Source organism: Nelusetta ayraudi, unplaced genomic scaffold (assembly GCF_046127955.1).
Source record: "Nelusetta ayraudi isolate G7.1 ecotype Tasmania unplaced genomic scaffold, CSIRO-AGI_Nayr_v1 ptg000006l, whole genome shotgun sequence".
Lineage (NCBI taxonomy): Eukaryota > Metazoa > Chordata > Actinopteri > Tetraodontiformes > Monacanthidae > Nelusetta > Nelusetta ayraudi.
The window spans coordinates 3,196,616-3,214,959 of NW_027466056.1; the positions used below are offsets into that span (position 1 = coordinate 3,196,616).

Here is an 18,344-nt window from a genome sequence, read left to right on the forward strand (position 1 = left end):
CCAAGCAGATTGTGTGCAGTCCTGCTGCTGCTGCTGCTGCTGTTGTGTTGTTGTTGTGGCGGAGGATTACCGTGCGCCACCGCAAGCGAGGAGAGGCTCAGGCAGGCCCGTTTTGATTGGACGCCAGCATGAGCACACGCTTTATCACCCAGCGAATTAAACGGAGCCGGCGGGGCAGGCGGGCGGCCGAGTCGGGGTGGGGAGGGGGGGTGATAGAGGGCGCCAATCAATCACCTTTGCAGCGAACACAAGACGCATCCTGGCGTCTTCAACAGCCGCGGCACTGCGATATGAATCATGGGACTCGCGGTCATTAAGCACTTTTCTTTTACAGTCTCACATGACCGCAATTCACCCGCGCTCCTGTACGTGCCCTACATAAGCTGCATGTGATTGTGCGGCGGAGAAAACTGCCAGTTGGTGCGCTGCAATTTTGCAACAACGCCACAACATTTTCGCTCATCAAAGAGGCTCTTTGATCAGCTCGCTCCTGTATTAGAAGGCTCTGTGTTATGCAAATCCAAACGCGTGGCAAAACACAGAATTCAAGATGTCAGAATTCACTGACCTCACCAGTTTGGCCGTTTGACTCTCTGCGAGGCCACCCTGCTCCTCTCCCCTTGCAAACAAGCACTTCAGCAAGTTCAACTGAAGCATCAGTTCGAGCAGGAGGCTCAAAACAAAGAGTTTGTTGTAAACACAAGGCTAAACACAGTGTTTTTCCAAGAGATCTGTTTAGATTTTTGGGGTGCTAATTACTGGAGTGACGGCGTAAACACAGATCTGGGTGTCATATAGAGCTGTTTAAAAAAAACCAAAAAAAACAACAACTTCTAACCAACTGCTGTTTCCCTGCTGCTCCAAAACGATTCACCACACCACAATGACACAACAGCACGGCTGCGAAGGAAATGGCATCACACTGTCCATTACTTCACCAGATGACACGAGGGTGAGTCCGGATTGGGCGAGCGTGCATGTCTGTGTGTGTGTGTGTGTGTGTGTGTGTGTGTGTGTGTGTGTGTGTATCTGGGAGCCTCACTCACTCACCTTGGAGCAGTAGAGCATCCACACCTCGTATAGTCTCTCCTTGGAGGCCATGGTGCACACACACACACCCCCAAGCCGAGGTCACTTCACCGGCTGCTTCATGGCTCCTCAGGGACTAGGTCCACCACCACTACCGATCCGAACATGGTGCCCAACAACACCAGCACCACCACGGCTGTCAAGGCGAGGTGTCCTGGCTCCTTTAAAGGAAGGGCTGTCCGGTCCTCTGAGACAGAAACTTTCCGGCTTTGCTGCTGCTGCTGCTGCTGCTGCTGCTAGTCCATGACGGTGCATGCAGGGGTCTCGGTGCACGATGAGGCGGTGGAAGTGCTCGGTGTCCTGTGAATCCCCTCCTTCCTCCAGCAGCAGCACTACGAGATGATGGAAAACACACAAAGTCACAACATAGTAGCGGAAGTTCAGTCCAGCCAATGTCGGACAGTTCGACCCCGAAGTCCCCCCTTTCACTGTGGAGCTGCCCCGCTGGCTCTCTAGCGCAGACAGACGACATGAGGCGATGGACAGGGGGAGGAAAAAAAGAAACACCACATACACACACTATCAATAATGTCTGTTTCAGCTGGCCGTTTCCGAGCTGACAGCTTAGCTCCGTCAGCTAGCCGCCGAGGCAGTCGCTCTTGTGCATCCTACCTGGCTAAGTTAGCTCACGGCTAGCTGTCAAAATATACTAAAGCCAGTTTCTTTTCTCTATCTCTCTCTCGCTCCCCTTTCAGCCTCCCTTTTCTCCTCCTCCACCTCCGCCTCCTTCTTCTCGTGTGACAAAACCGTCGCGTCCTTCCTTCTTAAATGCGTCCGGCCCCAAAAGAGAGCTCCGAATTATTGAAGAAAACGAAAGCACACGCGTTCGAATGTCTGTACGGGGGGGATTTAATGTAGAAACGGCTCTCGACGAGGTGTGGACAACTCACCTGTGTTCGGAAGCGAGACGACTGTCACTGACTGAGAACGGACGGAGGAGTTCCTGTCAAAGTGTCAAGCGGAGCTCGAGGTTGTCGTACCCAATAACCAACAGCTTCCGGTCATAGCTCGGCTGGATTCGTTTCAAAATAAGCGAAGTTGAGTCGAGTCGAGTTCGCGTCATAGTCAACAGTGTCTGTTTTGGGTTATTTTTCCATTTTATATTTGAAAAATTAGTCGATAGCATTGTCGGTTACGGTCAACGGCTACTTGCCATCCAAGACGATTTTATTTTATTTTTTTTAAATTTTCCGAGAACCGGAAACAATACAACAACAAACAACAACAACTGCAACAACAACAACAACTATGGTAAAACATCATATTTTTTGAATATGTAGGGCAGTAATGTTTAAAATGCATGTTTGACGTGGTAAATGCGTCACCTACCTCGTCCCTCCAGGACAAAAAAGGAACAGAATACGTGGCCGGCAATATTTATCATAATCCGTCTGCTTTGCGACAGACAAAACCCTCTTTACGTTGTCGATGTGGAGCTATGCGGTCAAAAACGCTTGATGCGGTGTTATACTGCCATCTAGTGAATTAAATGAGAAAATTGTTTCTCATGCGGTTCAAAGCGTAAATGGACAAACGAATAAAATGACTAACATCGAAGAATAATGAACGCTCTTTTAATTTAAGTATTGTTCACTGTCATTGCATGAAATATGTATAATTTGAAAACCATTTCATAATTCTAATTATGAGAATGAGTTAAGAAAGTAAGTGGAGAGTAAGTTGTTTTGTTTTCATATATTGTTTATTTACAAATAAAGAACTTTACATTTTTTAACAGGTGACAAGTAGCTATATTTCATCTATTACAGGATTGTATACACAATAAAATAAAATAAAAAAAACTTGACAATGTTGGCAAACCAAAGGATTTATGCCATTTAAAAAAGGAAAGCCACTGAGTGAGTCATCTTAAATAAACTTATGTAGTGTGTATTCTAAACATCTAGAATCCAAATACTGCAGCGAAAAACCTAATCGGAGACAGCAAGAACAGCTCTACGATTATTCTGTGATGTTTATTCTGGCTTGCAAAAATAAAACATCAATTAATAAATAAGTCAACTTAATGTACAAAACCAACATTGACAGAATTGTTGTAATTATGCTATGGGCCCAACAAATCAATACCTAAAATCAATTTTCTAGGATAAACCAACACAGCTTTGTAGTGCTGGAGCGAAGAATGCGGCATGAATCACATTGCAACTGGACTGAAGCAACTACAAGCGCCGCAGCAGGTAGAAGTGAAGGCAGTGACCTGGTATTCTTGAGTGTAAACAGGCATCTATAAAAACACACGTACACAACCAGTCAAACGTTTGGACACACCCGATGAATTTAATGTCTTTTCTTTCATTCTCATGACTATTGACATTGCAGTTTCTCACTGAAGGCATCAAAACTACGTATGAATACACATGGATTATGTAGGAAACAATAAAAGTAAAAGTAAAATAACTCAAACACTTTTATATATACGTTTTATATTTTAATTCTTCGAAATACCCACCTTTCATAAAAAGCATATTAAGAGTCAACATGCTTTTCTTTGATGTCTTCAGTATCTATCTGCAGTGTAGAAAGTTGTAAAGATAAAAAAAAATAAAATTACATGAGAAAGTGTGTCTAAACTTTTGTCTGGTAGCGTAAAAGCAAGAAGACGTCCCTCGACGACCATTTTAAAGTGTACAAAGTTCCACAAACACGTTCCTTTTGTCTTTAAATACTGGGATTGTTCAACTCATCCATGCTCAGCGAAGGGTTTTGTCTCTTTTCGTCACATCGCTTGTTGTTGTGTTTGTCTCTCATGTGGCAGGTTATGGCTGGAGGCGTGTTTAAACTGTACAGAGGGAGCCCAAAGCGTCGACTCTTAGCTTTGAAGGACCATTCCGACCTTTTTACTCTCAAGTGCAAAAGGCCAGTTTGTCTCCACTCGGGGCTAATAATTAGCTTGTGCGTTTGCTAACAGGCTAACAGCCTAGACGAAGGACTCCTCGGAAAACAGCAGGTGGTCCAGGTCCGGCTCGCTGCCGGGGCTGCTGCACCTATTCTGCCACTCCCTGCGACTCTCCACCAGGGCCAGCGCCACCTGCTGACCGCTGTGGGGGTTGCTGTAAGGGTGGGAGCAGAAGTAGTCGCGCACGGTGCTGGTGGCGCAGGGCGACAGGCAGAAGCGGGTCTCCGCCGAGGCCGCCTCTGACCTCAACCCCAGGGAGTCCACCTGGGTGACCTTTAACCCTGGGTCGCTGGGTCGCCGGGCCCTGGTGAGGGTGGAGGCTCGCTGCACTACCTGGCGGCCCGGTTCAGAGACGCGGCGCTGGTAGAGCCTGGCGCCGCGCTGCGCCTCCTCGGCCCTGCCGGGCCTGAAGAGGGACAGCGTGAGGGTGCTGTGCTTGTAGAAGAGGGACGGGGACCTCTGCTTGACCTTTTTTGCCTCGCCGCCGGAGTCCAAAGGGGGCCGAGACGGGCTCGGTGGCGACCCCTTGAGGCGTGCAGGCTGCTGGGATGGATCGGCTGGGACCGCTTTCCCCACTGCTGCTGACTTCTGGAATAAATAAATATGATTAACTATAACTCTTCCCCGCTGAGTAACAGATAACATTCTGGACTTTTTCTGGACTCAATGGCAAATATTGCACTAATGGTTCATAAAACCTAATGATTAATTGCTAATCTCTACCTCTACAGAATAGACTGCCTTTTGCATATCCTGTTCTTGCTCTTGTATTGTTTTATAGTGCTGCAACAGCATAGTTTCCCTATTTGGGATCAATAAAGTACGTCTATCTATCTATCCATCTATATCCATTTTCAAGACCCACTTCTTCCTGAGCTCAGGGTCTATCTACGTATCTCTATTGTGTATAAGATGTTTATGTTTTGGACACATGATGATGCGTGTCCAGGCTTTGAGGTGGGACTCACCCTGGACGTGTCCTTCTCCAGGAGGTCCTGCTGAGTCAGCGACAGCTTCCTCTCCTTCTTCAGCCAGGAGTTTGGGTGGAGGCTGCGGTAGCCCCTCAGCGCCCCCCAGCTGGGCGGAGGGCTCCTCGGGCAGGGCCCCTCAAGCGGATCTTCCCCGACGGAGGCCTTGGAGCGGAGCCGGCGCCCCCTCCTGGCCAGGAAGCGCCGGGGCTCCGGGGAATCCGGGGAGGTGCAGCTGAGCTCGGGGGAGGCTGGGGTGGAGGAGCTGGTCCTCTCCCCCAGGGGGCGCTGGCCGCCCTCTCCCTCCGTCCCGGCGATGTGGCCTCCTCCCGCCGTCTGTGGCGCCGGCTCGGAGCTCCGCCTCCTCCACTGCTTGTTGTCCAGGGACAGGGAGTCCAGTGCGCCCAGAGTCTCTGCCCCTTCCTCCTCCTCCTCCTGCCCTGCCCCCTCCACCTTCTTGGGGTTCGGCCTCCTGCGTCGCCTCCTGACTCCTCCTGCGTCCGGGTCCGTGTCGCTGAAGGTGAGCACCGAGTCCAGGCTGCCGCTGAGCGGCTCGGGCCTGGCCTGGTACCGTCGCTGCCGCCGGTCGAACCTGGGCGAGCCGGCGAGGGCGTCCAGCTCGTTCTCCAGACTGTCGTAGGAGGAGTCGGTCTGAGGGTAGAGCCAGTCTGTGGCAGAGCAGCGAGGGGAAGGAAAAGAAGTTTGTATTTGGTTAACTGAATAAGATTTTCATCCACTACTGGTTTGTTAGAAAAATTATTGATTCATTTTTATTTTTGGGGGGAAAAAGTTTGTTGGCATTATTCAAATTTGATTTCAAAACTCCTTAGTAGGCATTTCTTCTTTATTTGCTCTTAAATGTTTATATATACTGTATATACAAATTGTGTTAAAAGTTCTTAAAAAATAATCTCTGTATTTTCTTCCATGTTTGTATGTTTTGAAAAAAAAATTTGAATTGTGAGCGGCAGAAAAAGCCTAGTGGTAGGTTCTAAAAGTGAAATTAGAATTTTTTTATATATATTCTTTTTTTATGAAACACCAAATATCCATGCAACCAAATTCAGTGTTTTCACCTTGCTTCGCCTCGTGTTATGGCCACCGGCCGTCTCGCCTTCTCCCGCTGTGCCACTCACTGTCTTTTTAATTTATGTTAATTTAGGTGTGCCGGTGCCAACACCATTCGCGCCCGCTTGCCCCGCTTGCTGTCCCGTCGGCTTTTGATTGGTGCTCTCCGTTCCACTCTCAGCTACAGTCAAGCGGCCAAGGGCTAGATTTTTGTTACCTTATTTATCTTTGAGCTTTGAGCTGACTTTGATTTGAGTAGTGCAATTTATGTTAGAGTTTGTAGGGTTTAGATGTGCCGTTCTTGTATTTTGGTTTTGGTCAAATAGATAGCGAGGTTTTCCTTTCTCCTTTTGACGACTTATGTTTTAAGTAGACAGCTCTCGGTTTTGAAGAGTCTCTTTCTGTTATCTTTGTTTATTGATTTACCAGCACCATTTGGTCTCCCTCAGTTGCAGTTTTGCCTCGTTCTCTTTGTTTAGGATAATAAAGCCTATTTTAAATCTCTTACATCTACTGATCTCCAGAGGGTTTTTACGTTACGATCTTCCTCTTCTAACATCTCGAGCCGGTCGCAACACCTCGTCTAAATTCTTTATTGATTTCAAAGTAAGAATCAAATATTTGCCTTCAATACTTCCAATGTAAAAGTGAACTTTTGTCAGATGTTGCCGCATGAGGTTTTCATGTTCAGACAGACATTCAGACTAAAATGTGTGCGGAGGCTGAGAATGTACCTGTTTCCAGCTCGGCCGTGTCGGGTCTTTGGGGCGGCCCTCCGAACAGGGAGCAGGGCTCCTGCTCCAGGATCTCTTGGCAGTGGTCGATCATGAACTTCACCAGCTGGCACACCTGCACCAGAGCAACGACGAGACGGGAGAGAATGTGTTCTTTCAGTCGCAGTACGTGTCGCAATCCTCCAAAAAGTCAAACCGTTCTGAAATAGCGACAGGTTTACAACACGGCTGATGTGGTGCAATATTGAAATAAAAGTGCATGATGAGAAGCCATGGGCTAACTACGGCCATATGCCGCCGTATACGGTTCAGCTCTTTAATCCGTCCCGCTGAAATTGAAGAAATTGTATTAATAGTCAGTAAGTCATAAAATAGCTGTATTTCATCCATTTCTTCAGTGTTTTAAGAGTCATTTCCATGGAGAGCTAAATACTGTGGGGCTTCAAAGACACTGATTTTGTTGTAACTTTACTTTTGTTCATTTTCAATGGACATTAAAGCACACATGTCCCATGGTGTATTTTTTCCTCCTATGCGGAGGGTCACTAAAACACTCCATCCATCTGCTCCTGATCCGGCCCCCCTCTATTAAATTTTACAACCTCAGTCAAAAAGTTTGCCCACCCCTCCTATAAAGTTATTTTATAAAGAGGTGATTCAAATGAAAATGCCAATCTGAGATCACAAGCGGCACCCAAGTTATTATCTTTCCTGCCTTTTCAAGGCCCAGCGAACAAAAACGCTCCTTGTCGCTCAGCCATTAGAGGTCACGAGAAGCGCAAAAAAACGAACAAACAAACAAAAAAAACCCCACTGCCCTCCATTAATCAGTGCTCACCCTGCGCACCCCGTGTCCCTCGGGGCTGCTGGGTGGCCCGGGCTGCCACAGCATGCTGGCAGAGACGCACACGCCCAGGTTCAGGCTAGTCATGTGGTTCTCCTGGGCGTTGGCCTGGATGGTGTGCATCAGGGCCAGCAGGTGGCGCAGCAGCAGGGTGTTCTCCTTGGGCAGGCGGGATATCATCCTAATAAAAAAAAAACAAAAAACGGCAGGTCAAGGTCATGGTAGAGAAGGTGAGTGGTGCCCGGTTTTTGCTTTTTCTTTTTTTTTTTTTCTTTTCAATTTTTTCTCCACACCTCTTCACATCCTGCACCTGCTCCTCCTCCTCGTCCTCGTCCTCCAGCGCCTCCAGCCACTCCTGGTGCAGCTCGCAGCACAGCAGGCCGCCGGGGATGCTGCGCAGGAACTCCTGGTGGGTGGGTGGCGGCACACGGAGGGGGTGGGGGGGTGGGGAGGGGTGGGGTGGGGGGGTGTCCGAAAAGCCAAATCTGCGTGACTCATTGGCGCTCCATTGAAAACAGTGACATGCTCCAGGTGCTCCTCTCTTCTAATCCCCTCAGATGATGGAGGGGATTATAATTCTGCTCACGTTAAGGAGCCCATCCCCGAACAGCCCGTCCTGTGGAGTCGGGTGCCTGCAGATTATCCCTGCATGCTCGTGGATGTGGGTCAGTGAGTTAATTGACACTCAAAAAACAAAAACAAAAACTGTATGTGTCGACATTTTAGAGGGTTTTTTTCTTATTGCAGCGCCTCCTCCAGTTCCTACTGACTGTACTTTAGTAGATTTTTCCAGATATCTGTACTTCACTTCAGTCGTTTCTTTTACTCCCTACATTTGTACTGATATTTGTATTTTCTGCCACATTGGAAAAACATGCTTGTTACTTTTGTGTTTAAAAGATACACATTTTGTTTAAAGTAATTGACTTTTTATTGTTTATAGTTGTTGCTTTTGAACTCTGAACTACTGTTGTGTAGTTAAATATAAAAGTGAATCATATCTTAGAGGGTGATTTTTTTTTAATTTCATTTATACATGTACACTGCCAGTCAGAATTTTGGACACACCTCATACAAAGGTTTTCCTTTCATTTTAATGACTATTTACATAGATTCTCACTTAAGGGATCAAAACAATGAACGAACGAAACATATTTGGTATTATGTAGGAAACCAAAAAAGTGTGACATAAATCAAATACATTTCATATTATAATTTCTTCAAAATAGCCACACTTCATATAAAACATTTAGAGTTATTTAACAATGTTTTCTTTGCGACATAATTTCATATATATTGCTCATATGGTTGATGTCTTCAATAGGTGTTTACAATGCAGAAAGGAGTAAAGATAAAGAAACAACCATTGCCTGAGAAGGTGTGTCTAAACTTCTGACTGGTAGGTATATATATTTACTTTTGGGGACACTGTTTACTACAGTTTACTACAGTACAGAGAAAAATACAGGTGTACAAAATAACATTGGATAACACTGGTTAATGATCCAGATGCTCATCAAGACCTCTGACCTCTGACAAGTTCAGTCCAGATTATTCTGTTAGAATTATTCTGTTTTGAAAGATTAAATGTATTTGCTTAATGAATTTTTAATTTTTACTTCAGTACATGTCAGAACCTGTACTTTTTTTTTATTGGTCTTTTAACTGAACCGCCTGGCCCGTACCTTGAAGATCCCAGCGACGAGATGCACGTGCTCCCTGGCCAGAGGGAGCTGAAAGTCTCCGCCGTCCAGGGACTCCCGCAGCTCCCGGATGGCCCTCGCCCGGGCCGACTTGCGCAGGATCCACTGGGTCCACGTGCCCTCGTTGTACAGGAAGGCCAGCATGTCCTGGATTGGCAGAAGTTGAGGAGTGTCCAATCAGACTTTCAATGGAATTCCATCTGCCCCTCCTCCTTCCTCCCGTTCATCAATCGACTCAGTCGTCTCTCCTCACCATGACTGGCTTGGGCAGAGCGCCCTCCAGGCACACGGAGCTGAGCGGCTGGCCGAACAGGCAGCCCCGGGCCACGCTGAGGGCCGGCTCGTTCAGCTGGGGGGTGGAGCTGCGCCAGAAGGCCCAGGAGATGAGGGAGTTCCTCCTTTTCAACGTCTTCTGGGGCATCACGGCTGAAGAGGTATCCCAGAATGCACCACCAGTAAGTCAACCCATATTTACATACATATATGCATGTATATGTGTATATACAGCATATCTATATTTTCTGTGATTTAATTGATACTGTGAAATTTGCTTTTTTCTCCTCTGTTCTTTTCTTCTCGTGACGGTGTTTGTTCATACTAGCCTGTATTATATGGGTATATGCATATATGTAACTATCTATTTACGTGTATATATGTGTGTGTGTATACATATAAATATACATATATATATAAACATACATATATATATAAAACATAAAGGTATTCTTCATATATGTGTATCGATACAATACATATATATATATATATGTATATATATATATATATATATATATATATATATATACATATATATATTTATGTTTGTGTGTGTATATATATATATGTATGTACACAGTTTATATATGTATCTACACACATCTAGTATATGAAGAATGCCTATATGTTTTGATGAATATTATTATATTATATTATTATAAATAAATATAGTAGTATTGAGAATAAGTGTTCATATATATATATGTACAATTACAGATATGTCTTGTTAATACTAAGTCAGAAAACAAATCAATAAATATTTTTTCTTCTTCTTTTTTTAACTAAGGCATGAGCATCTAGACTGGAGGTCAGATTGTTGATGTTTATTGTTTAAGGAGAAGTGGTGAAATCTTTCTGTTTTTATTCTTCTCAACCCTTTTTCAAATATGTATTTGGATGTTTGGATGTTTAAATGTTTTGTTTTATTTCATTTTTTTGTCCTTCACATTCAAAATAAGTACTTCAAAACATCTAATCAAACATGTATAATAAATGGATTGATATTCTTTGAGCTCACCGGTGGACACGGTGGGCGTCTCGGTGGGTCGGGGTTTCAGGATAAATTGGCACTGCTTGCACACCTGCGGCCGCTCCCCCTGCAAGGCCGCCTTCCTGTCAGCGGGGGGCGTGCTGGCGTCCCGCCGCTGGAAGGCCGCGTGTCTCACGTGGTTCATCTGGATACTGAAGGGGAACTCGTGACCTGAGCGGGACGAGAGAGTGGCGGCAGGTGATGAGCTCCGATCAGCAAAAGACAACAAAGAATGGAAAATAAAAAATGAACAACGAAAAATGTGTAAATTCTTCTTTGCTCGTCTCACTGACCAATGAGAGGGTAGGGCATGTTGTCCCTCTTGGAGGCGACCCACAGCTGGAAGTCTTTCACATTTCCCTGTCATAAAAACAAAACCAAAGTCAGGCAAATAAATAAAGAAATAAGTAATCAAAAAACAAAAAACAAAAAACAAAACCTTTTCACCACTTGTTTTCCGCCCAGAAAACAACATGCAATATATATGCTGCACTGGTGTATCTTTTTTAAAAGCAACACAATACATTTGGCACTGTGGACTTTGTACCAGGAGAATGTTGTATTGTGAGACTTTGATATATCCTAAAGATCAGAAGAAGAAGAAGAAGAAGAAGAAGAAGAAGGTAGCTGAAGAGGAAAGCTCACTGACAGAAGCAACAGCAATGTCATCCTGCTGGTTGTGCGTTCACTCACAATGATGCCAAACTGCTGCAGCGCCAGCCGGATCACCTCGTTGGTCGAGTCCCAGTTGCTGACGGGAAGCGTCTTGTTCTGCAAGAGAGGCGCCGGAGGCACAGACGACGACAGTCACAGAAGGGTCAAACCGATGCAAAAAAAAAAAAAAAGAGAGAGAGAGAAAGGGGGCGTCGCCCAGGTGTGAGAACAGTGGGCGACTTTACCAGAGCAAATGTGTTGATGCCCTTCCCGTGCACCCGCAGCGCGATGGTTTTGGGCTCCTCCGTCTCCTTCTCCGCCTTTGTCACCCTGGGGGTGGATGAGACCGGTGGAATGGGTGAGAATTTACACACACACACACACACACACACACACACACACGCACACAGACGGACAGACACGGATACAGTAAATATTGTTGTGCGTTACTTCTTGAGGTGCGACAGCCACTTTTCCTTCTGCTCTGTCGAACTGTGGAGAAGCAGGAAAAGACTTTCTATCATTGCTGTTTTCAAATCAACACAAACTGTTGCCGCGCTGCGTGTGTGCGTGCGTGCGTGTGTTGCTGCTGTTGCGTGTTACCTGAACGTGGCCACGTAGTTGCAGGTGGGCCAGCCAATGACGAAGCTCCGCTCGGGGCTGGTGCTGCCCTCACACACCTCGTCCGTGCAGCCCGCCGTCCACAGCTCGCATGCGCGCACCCTCGCCTTCTGCTTGAAGTGGTTGGCCGACCTGGAGGAGCAAGGCCGAAGACAGACAGGGGGCGCTGTTAGGCAAAAAAAAAAAAAGAAATCCTCAAAAACTGTGAAGGTTCTCAGTCATCCAGGTCATCTTGAGGAAGAAGGGTCAAGTTAGGCGTCTTAAGACTTTTGGGTGAGAGGCGAAACTTCTTCAAGATCGCAAGACCAGTTTCAGGTGCCCTCACTTCAGCCTTCTACCTCACAGCTCATTTGCATTTTTTGAGAGGAAAAGCAGCGCTAGGAGCGAAAGCCGGCCGCGCTCACTTGGCCTTGGCGATGACCAGGATGTCGGTGAACAGGAACAGGTGCCTGTCCTGCGTCTGCATCCCCGTCTTGAGCTGGACGTGCCCATGGAGGAGGAAGCTGCGGTCCGAGTTGATCAGGAAGGACTGGACCAGGGAACACCTCTCGGGGTTGAAGGGTGGCTGGAGGCTCTCTCTGCGAAAACACGGAGACAATGAATAAAGAAATGATGTAAAAAAGAGGCCAAACTATCGCCGATCCTGCCTTTGACACAGAGAGCTTGCGTGAAATTAGATAAAGAAGCAAAGGTGCAGCTAATTCCAAGGTTGAACCCTCTAACTCAGGCATGGGCAAACTATGGCCCGGGCGCCATAGTTTTCCCACTAAGTTTTTCAATCCGGCCTGCTGAACTTGAAGCTATACACTACCAGTCAAAAGTTTGGACACACTTTTTAATGCAATTTCTTTCTTTTTTTTATTTTATTTCTTTCTTTTTTTAATCTTTAGAGCTTTTCACACTTCAGATTGACATCAAATATATGAGCAAGATATATGTAATTATGCAGCAAAGAAAAACATGTTAAATAATTCTAAATATGCTTTTTATGAAAGGTGGCTATTTTGAAGATTTTTTTTTGTAAATTATCTTTTTATTTGTAAAGGCAAATTTCATAGAAAAACGATTACATGAGGTTCATGGGAATTTGTCAATATTGCCTTTCTAGTTTTGTTTTCCGGACTATCTCTTGTTTTAGCTGAAAACAATAATGATAACGAAACAGAACAGAACCGGGCAGCACACCACTTCAGAACATCCAAGTATGTACAAAACAAAAGCACATTCTTATGAAATCAGATCTAATTGGTTTTACGTGCGCTGTCCATTTAGACCAGATCCTATGGAACTTTTCTTTTTCAACCTTGAAAAAAAAAATATATATATATAAATTAAATAAATAATTAAATAAAAATAAATATAAAACTTGTTTGAATTATTTTACACTTTTATTGTTTCCTACATAATTGCGTGTGTTCATACGTAGTTTTGATGCCTTCAGTGATAAACTGCAATGTCAATAGTCATGAGAACGAAAGGAAAGACATTAAATTCAGAGGGTGCATCCAAACTTTTGACTCGTAATCTATAAAAACAGTAAGCAAGCAATAAAATAGCTGTATTTCATCCATTTTTCAGTGTTTTAAGGGTCATTTCAACGAAGAGCTAAACACCGTGGGGCTTTAAAGATCCTGATTTTGTTGCAACACTTTGTTCATTTTCAGTGGCCATTAAAGCACACATTTTCTTCATTATGTCCCATGATATATTTATTTCTCCATCCATCTGCTGCTGCTCTGGCCCCTCTGTCACATTTAACAACACATTGTGGCCCCACCAGTCAAAAAGTTTGCCCTATCCTGCTCTGACTCCTCACTTTTCGGGCCTTCACTTGGTCGCTGCCTCTTCCAGCTGCTGATAAATCACACGTGGGGTTTTGCTTACACTTCTGCTTTGCTTCCCTTGCTGGTGCAGATTCGCACCGTCGCTATCAAGAAGCTCTGGGGAAGTGCGCTGAAGCAGCTTCGGGTTCAAGCACATTTAAAAAAGGAAGCAGCCACCCGTGTTGCCATGAGTGAACAGGTGGGTTTCCCACTGCAGCCTGCAGCTTCTTCTTCTTATTATTATGATTTATTTTTTAATTTTTTAATGAGGTTACCACCCATCTCCCTCCCCTCCCATGCTAACGCCGGTGTGTTTAAACACAGGGCTATTAATGGACGCCCTCATCCCCTGATAAGTCCAGTTACAGCGGGATTATCTATCGGGCGGCTCCAACGACCTCCGGGCCCGAGGTTATGTCGGGGGCGTGCGGGGGGGAGCGTAAAGCGCGGTCGCACTTGATTACTACTGAGCTGCAATACAATACTACGACCACAACGGCGACAACAAAAAGAAATCTGGATTTTTCAGGGGAAAGAAAATCAAGGCCTGTCTTGAAGTTGTTCGGGTTTTCTGCTGAATGGGTGGAATGTTGCGGCACCTGGAGAGGGTCTTTGACCTGGTGAGAGCCCTGGAGATGGACAGGGAGGGGGCCGACTGGCGGCGGAAGCTCTGAGACCTCTGCCGCTGAGGAGACAGGGAGCAGAGGGCAAAGGTCAGTCCACTTGAAAATGACAAAATGAAAAACAACTTAAAATAAAAGGAAAGAATAGCAAAAACAACGACACGCAGATATGTTAAGGGACGATTTAAAGGGAATGAGTGCCAAATTAACCTTGGTCAGCTGATTGAGCGGGATGCGTAGGCCACGCCCACAATGTCCAATACAGGTAGTGTAACATTGCGAGTTTCCTCACAAGGGATCACTTAAAGTTGCTCCCCAAATTAAAAAACGAATGAATGAATAAATGAATGATTGAATGAACAGCTGCAACAGGACTGGGGGGGTGCGGACCAGCCAAGCAAACAGGGCTACACAACTAAGTCATTTCTTCGCACACTTGTGCGATTGCAGTCTGTGCAGTCAAAGCTGCATTTTACCGCATTTTTTTAATTGCAACAAAAAAAAAACTAGGCCACATTCAGCCCCCAGCCTGCGGTCCTTCCTCATCCTACAGTTAAAAAAAACAAAAAAACAACCCCAGAGTTTGAGAGGGCCACCACAACCCCTCTTACATCCTACAGCCGCTTTCCGCGCATTATGGACATTTCACAACGTGGTGCGATTGGTTCAGCAAGGTCCACGAGCCACTGCAACATTCCAAGAGTGGCACCTTTGACGGTGGCACCTTTCACCCCCCCGCCCCCCTCCCGCTTCCCCCACCACTCCTATGTGTAAATCACTCCCAGAAGAGACGCGGAAGCACAACACAGCTTTATAGGAGCAGACTTTGTGACTTGCAACATGTCAGGCATTTATTGGCACAATCAGATTTAGAGGGAATTGTATAAGGAGTGCAGGCTGATCTGTCAGGAGGGAAAGTCATAAAAAATGAGTACTGCACGACCTTTGGTAGCAAGTAGTCAAAATAGTCTATCTGTCAGTCTGGGGCGGTTGAGGCAGGTGGAGTAAAATGATTGTTTTGATGAGCACTGTGTCAGATCATTTGTAAAATTCCTGGATTGCCCAGTTAAGAATTAGAATTTAACACTCAAATCTGACTTCAAGGCAACTATATTTCAGGCGCAAAACTGTGTCTTCATTTGACACATTCACTCATTTATAGAACATTTCAACACGTCTACAGCGACAGGGAATAAAAACGCTGACTTAAGGGAGCTTTTCATTGGAAATCGCATTCATTGGTGCATTTATTTTCTCATTATGACTCCTGAGGGGCACTTTGCGTCACTTTGCGTGATTATCCCGGGACTTCCACCGGAGCTCAGCCTCGCAAGTTTGTCCACGCGTTCAACTTTACAAACACCGCTTGTAATCTCCTTACCGGCCGACTTCGCCCCCAGCCAGCGGCCGAGCTTCATCATAATTTCTCAACTGACGCAACTACCTGCTCGCGCAAGTGAGCGTGCGTGTCCACGGCGCCGCCCGTCCTCGAGGAGCTGACCTCTGACCTTGGCTGACCACTTTCCCCCGAGGTCCAACTCATTAATGTAGGAACTTTCCAAAAAGTGAAAGTGTGTGAATGTTGCAAACTTACCCGTTTGGTGAAGGGCTGCCCTCCTCCTCCTCCTCCTCCGCCCGTATCCGGGCTCTGCTGCTGCTGCTGCTGCTGCTGCTGCTGCTGGGGAGACATGTGGTCCATCCAGCCTCCAGACGCCCAGCGGCTCACTGCCCGACTGCCCTCAGCTGATGCGGGGGAGAGAGAAATCCCATTAACAGCCTCCGTCCCTGGAAGGAGCGCCGCATGCCAGGGGACTTTGAAAAGTGGGAGGAGGAAGCAGGAGGAGCCTCTTGAGGAAAGAAGTCAATAAATGAAAAAACATTACCAACAAGTAAATATAAATAAGTTGAGGGAAGGAGGAGAGTGGAGGGAAACCGTGCGGCTAATCGACAGGGTCTCGCTGTCAGCGAAGCGCCGCGGCGCAAACCAAACACACACTCCCGTCTGGATTATCACACGCTCGCGCCGCCTCTTAATGCGGCGTTGCGCTACAAGGAGGAGGAGAGGGAGGGGAAGGAAGGAGGAGGAGGGAGACAGAAAAAAACAAGGACTGAGTGGCTATTTTTAACCACGCTGTCGCTCCATTGCATCAAACAGGTTTGTTGGATATACTCTCTTCTGGGGGTCCACAGCGGAGAGGGAACTGTTGGGGAAAGTTTGCTTTCAGGATCAACCTGTTGCAGCGGATTTGTCCAAGTCCTGCAGGTTGACTGACAGGACTGACAGGATAAGAAACACCGAAAAATATAAAATGCATTTTTATTTACCCTTTGATGTCGTTATACCGCGAGAATGAAGCTCAGTGGAGGTGAACCACCAACAGGTCGGCAATGCTGATCATTTAAGGGCCGGAGACTCTGAGAAAATTCACTTTTCTAGGCTGTTGGTGAACAAACCCAGATAGAAGAAGAACCCTTAACTTCAGTAGCTGGCTGGACTTTGTATAAACTGTGTGAAATTGGGACTTTGTGATGTCACAAAGGGTGCCGGCTGCCTTGTTTCTCTCCTCTTTCTTAGCAAGAGGCTATTCGAGCGTTTTCACTGGAGGCTGTAAACGGACGGCTAACGGTTTTTTTTTTTCATTTTGAATGATCAGTCGTGGGAAGTTGCTCCGCTTGAGTCCACGGGAGAAAAAAAAAAAATGGAACCAAGTGTGTAATATGTCCTGTGATGACTTTAACATTACTAAACATATCTTAGAACCTGGATTAGCAGGATATCTAAAATTAATCCAAAAATAATTAGATTAATAGAGATTTAGACAGATGCGCTTCAGTGCAGGAACTTTCGGGAGCTGCAGCGCTTTTAAAAAGGTGGAAAATTCACAACCGAGAACAAACGACCACCCCAACCAAAATCATTGATCAACGGGACAATATGAAAAAGGTGACGTTGGCGTCGCGGTGACTGTCACATTCCTTCAAGTGGCAGCAGCCTCGACTGATCAGAGGCCAAAGTTCACGGGACGGGTAATAAAGATAGAGAAGGTCTTTAAAGCATCACTGATCAGCGCAAAGTAAAAGTGCCTTCCAGCCGTTGACGTGTGCGCAAACACTTCAGCTATCTCCACACAGACAGGAAGTCAACGGTGATGTGACCCCACGTCTTCAAATCAATTGTCCTTCCTGAAGGAATTTAAGTGGGCCAGAAAGTGGGCTAAAGAAGAACCAGGCCAGGAGAGGAGAGGAAAAGGAAAGGAGTTTCAAATCCCCAAATTGGCCACAATCAGCCCCGTTTAAAAAGTGGATCAGTCCAACGATTACCTTCCCTGCTGTTGATAATGAGCCGCCCTGGGCCATGGGCGAAGAAAAGCAGCCACCCTCATCATCCTCAGCTGCCAAACACGCTGCTCATACCACCCTGAAAGAAAATAGGAGAGAGAAATTAAAAAAAAAAAAAATTCTAAGGATGGGCGGGACAAAGCTGCAGCTCAGACTCCGATCCCGGCCAGGACGGGAGAATCTGATTGGTCCACTGGTGAGGAAGCAGTGACTTGACAACAAACATCCGCCCACGGCCACAACAGACTGAATTACCTGCAAATTATCTTTGGAAGTACGACCCACTTTGAATCATCGCAAAAAGCCTCATGTGCGGCTGCCCCAGACTGACTATTAGGCCAAAGCAGAAGTTGCCGAGCACTATATTGGTCATGTAAAAAACAAACGGAAGCAGACAGAAGGAAATGTGCACTTTCATCCATTCGACTAACCCTAACTGACAACAAAAAACGTCCACAGACAATGATTTGTATCAAAATGTACGCATCTGCAAATTTATTGCATCTGACACATGCAAGAGGAGCGACGTCTGATACACACAATATTAATATTCAACTTTTTTTTTAAAAAATGAGCTGCAGTAGAAAGCAGCAAACTCAGGGCCAAATGTGGGCGCCGTGTCATTATTCTGCTAATCAGTGCAAAGCGTACAATG

General features: G+C 45.9%; 2 protein-coding genes across 5 annotated transcripts in view; both read right to left on the reverse strand.

Annotated features, from left to right (window-relative positions):
* Positions 1–2,421, reverse strand: part of nbeal1 (neurobeachin-like 1) — a 48,339-nt gene extending 45,918 nt beyond the window's left edge. Inside the window, exons 1-2 of one of the 4 annotated variants that reach the window (XM_076015661.1) lie at positions 2,399–2,421; positions 1,051–1,400 (exon numbers count right to left, since the gene is read on the reverse strand). In XM_076015661.1, coding sequence (XP_075871776.1) covers positions 1,051–1,101 — 51 coding nt within the window. In that variant the 5' untranslated portion in view covers positions 1,102–1,400; positions 2,399–2,421. Of the gene's footprint in view, positions 1–1,050; positions 1,825–2,398 lie in introns of those variants that run through there. The other 3 variants (XM_076015666.1, XM_076015675.1, XM_076015656.1) reach the window with 3 other exon arrangements.
* A 1,111-nt stretch (positions 2,422–3,532) lies between these two features.
* On the reverse strand, positions 3,533–16,915 carry LOC142879339 (rho GTPase-activating protein 20-like). The gene is made up of 16 exons (XM_076012562.1): positions 15,945–16,915; positions 14,327–14,412; positions 12,309–12,482; positions 11,887–12,036; positions 11,734–11,775; positions 11,529–11,613; positions 11,323–11,400; positions 10,923–10,989; positions 10,618–10,800; positions 9,577–9,749; positions 9,306–9,470; positions 7,914–8,026; positions 7,615–7,801; positions 6,777–6,891; positions 4,975–5,642; positions 3,533–4,594 (listed from the first exon to the last, which is right to left on the reverse strand). Exons 1-16 carry the CDS (start codon positions 16,047–16,049, stop codon positions 4,028–4,030), a joined length of 2,958 nt encoding a protein of 985 aa, XP_075868677.1. The 5' UTR covers positions 16,050–16,915; the 3' UTR covers positions 3,533–4,027.
* Positions 16,916–18,344: the final 1,429 nt, after the last annotated feature.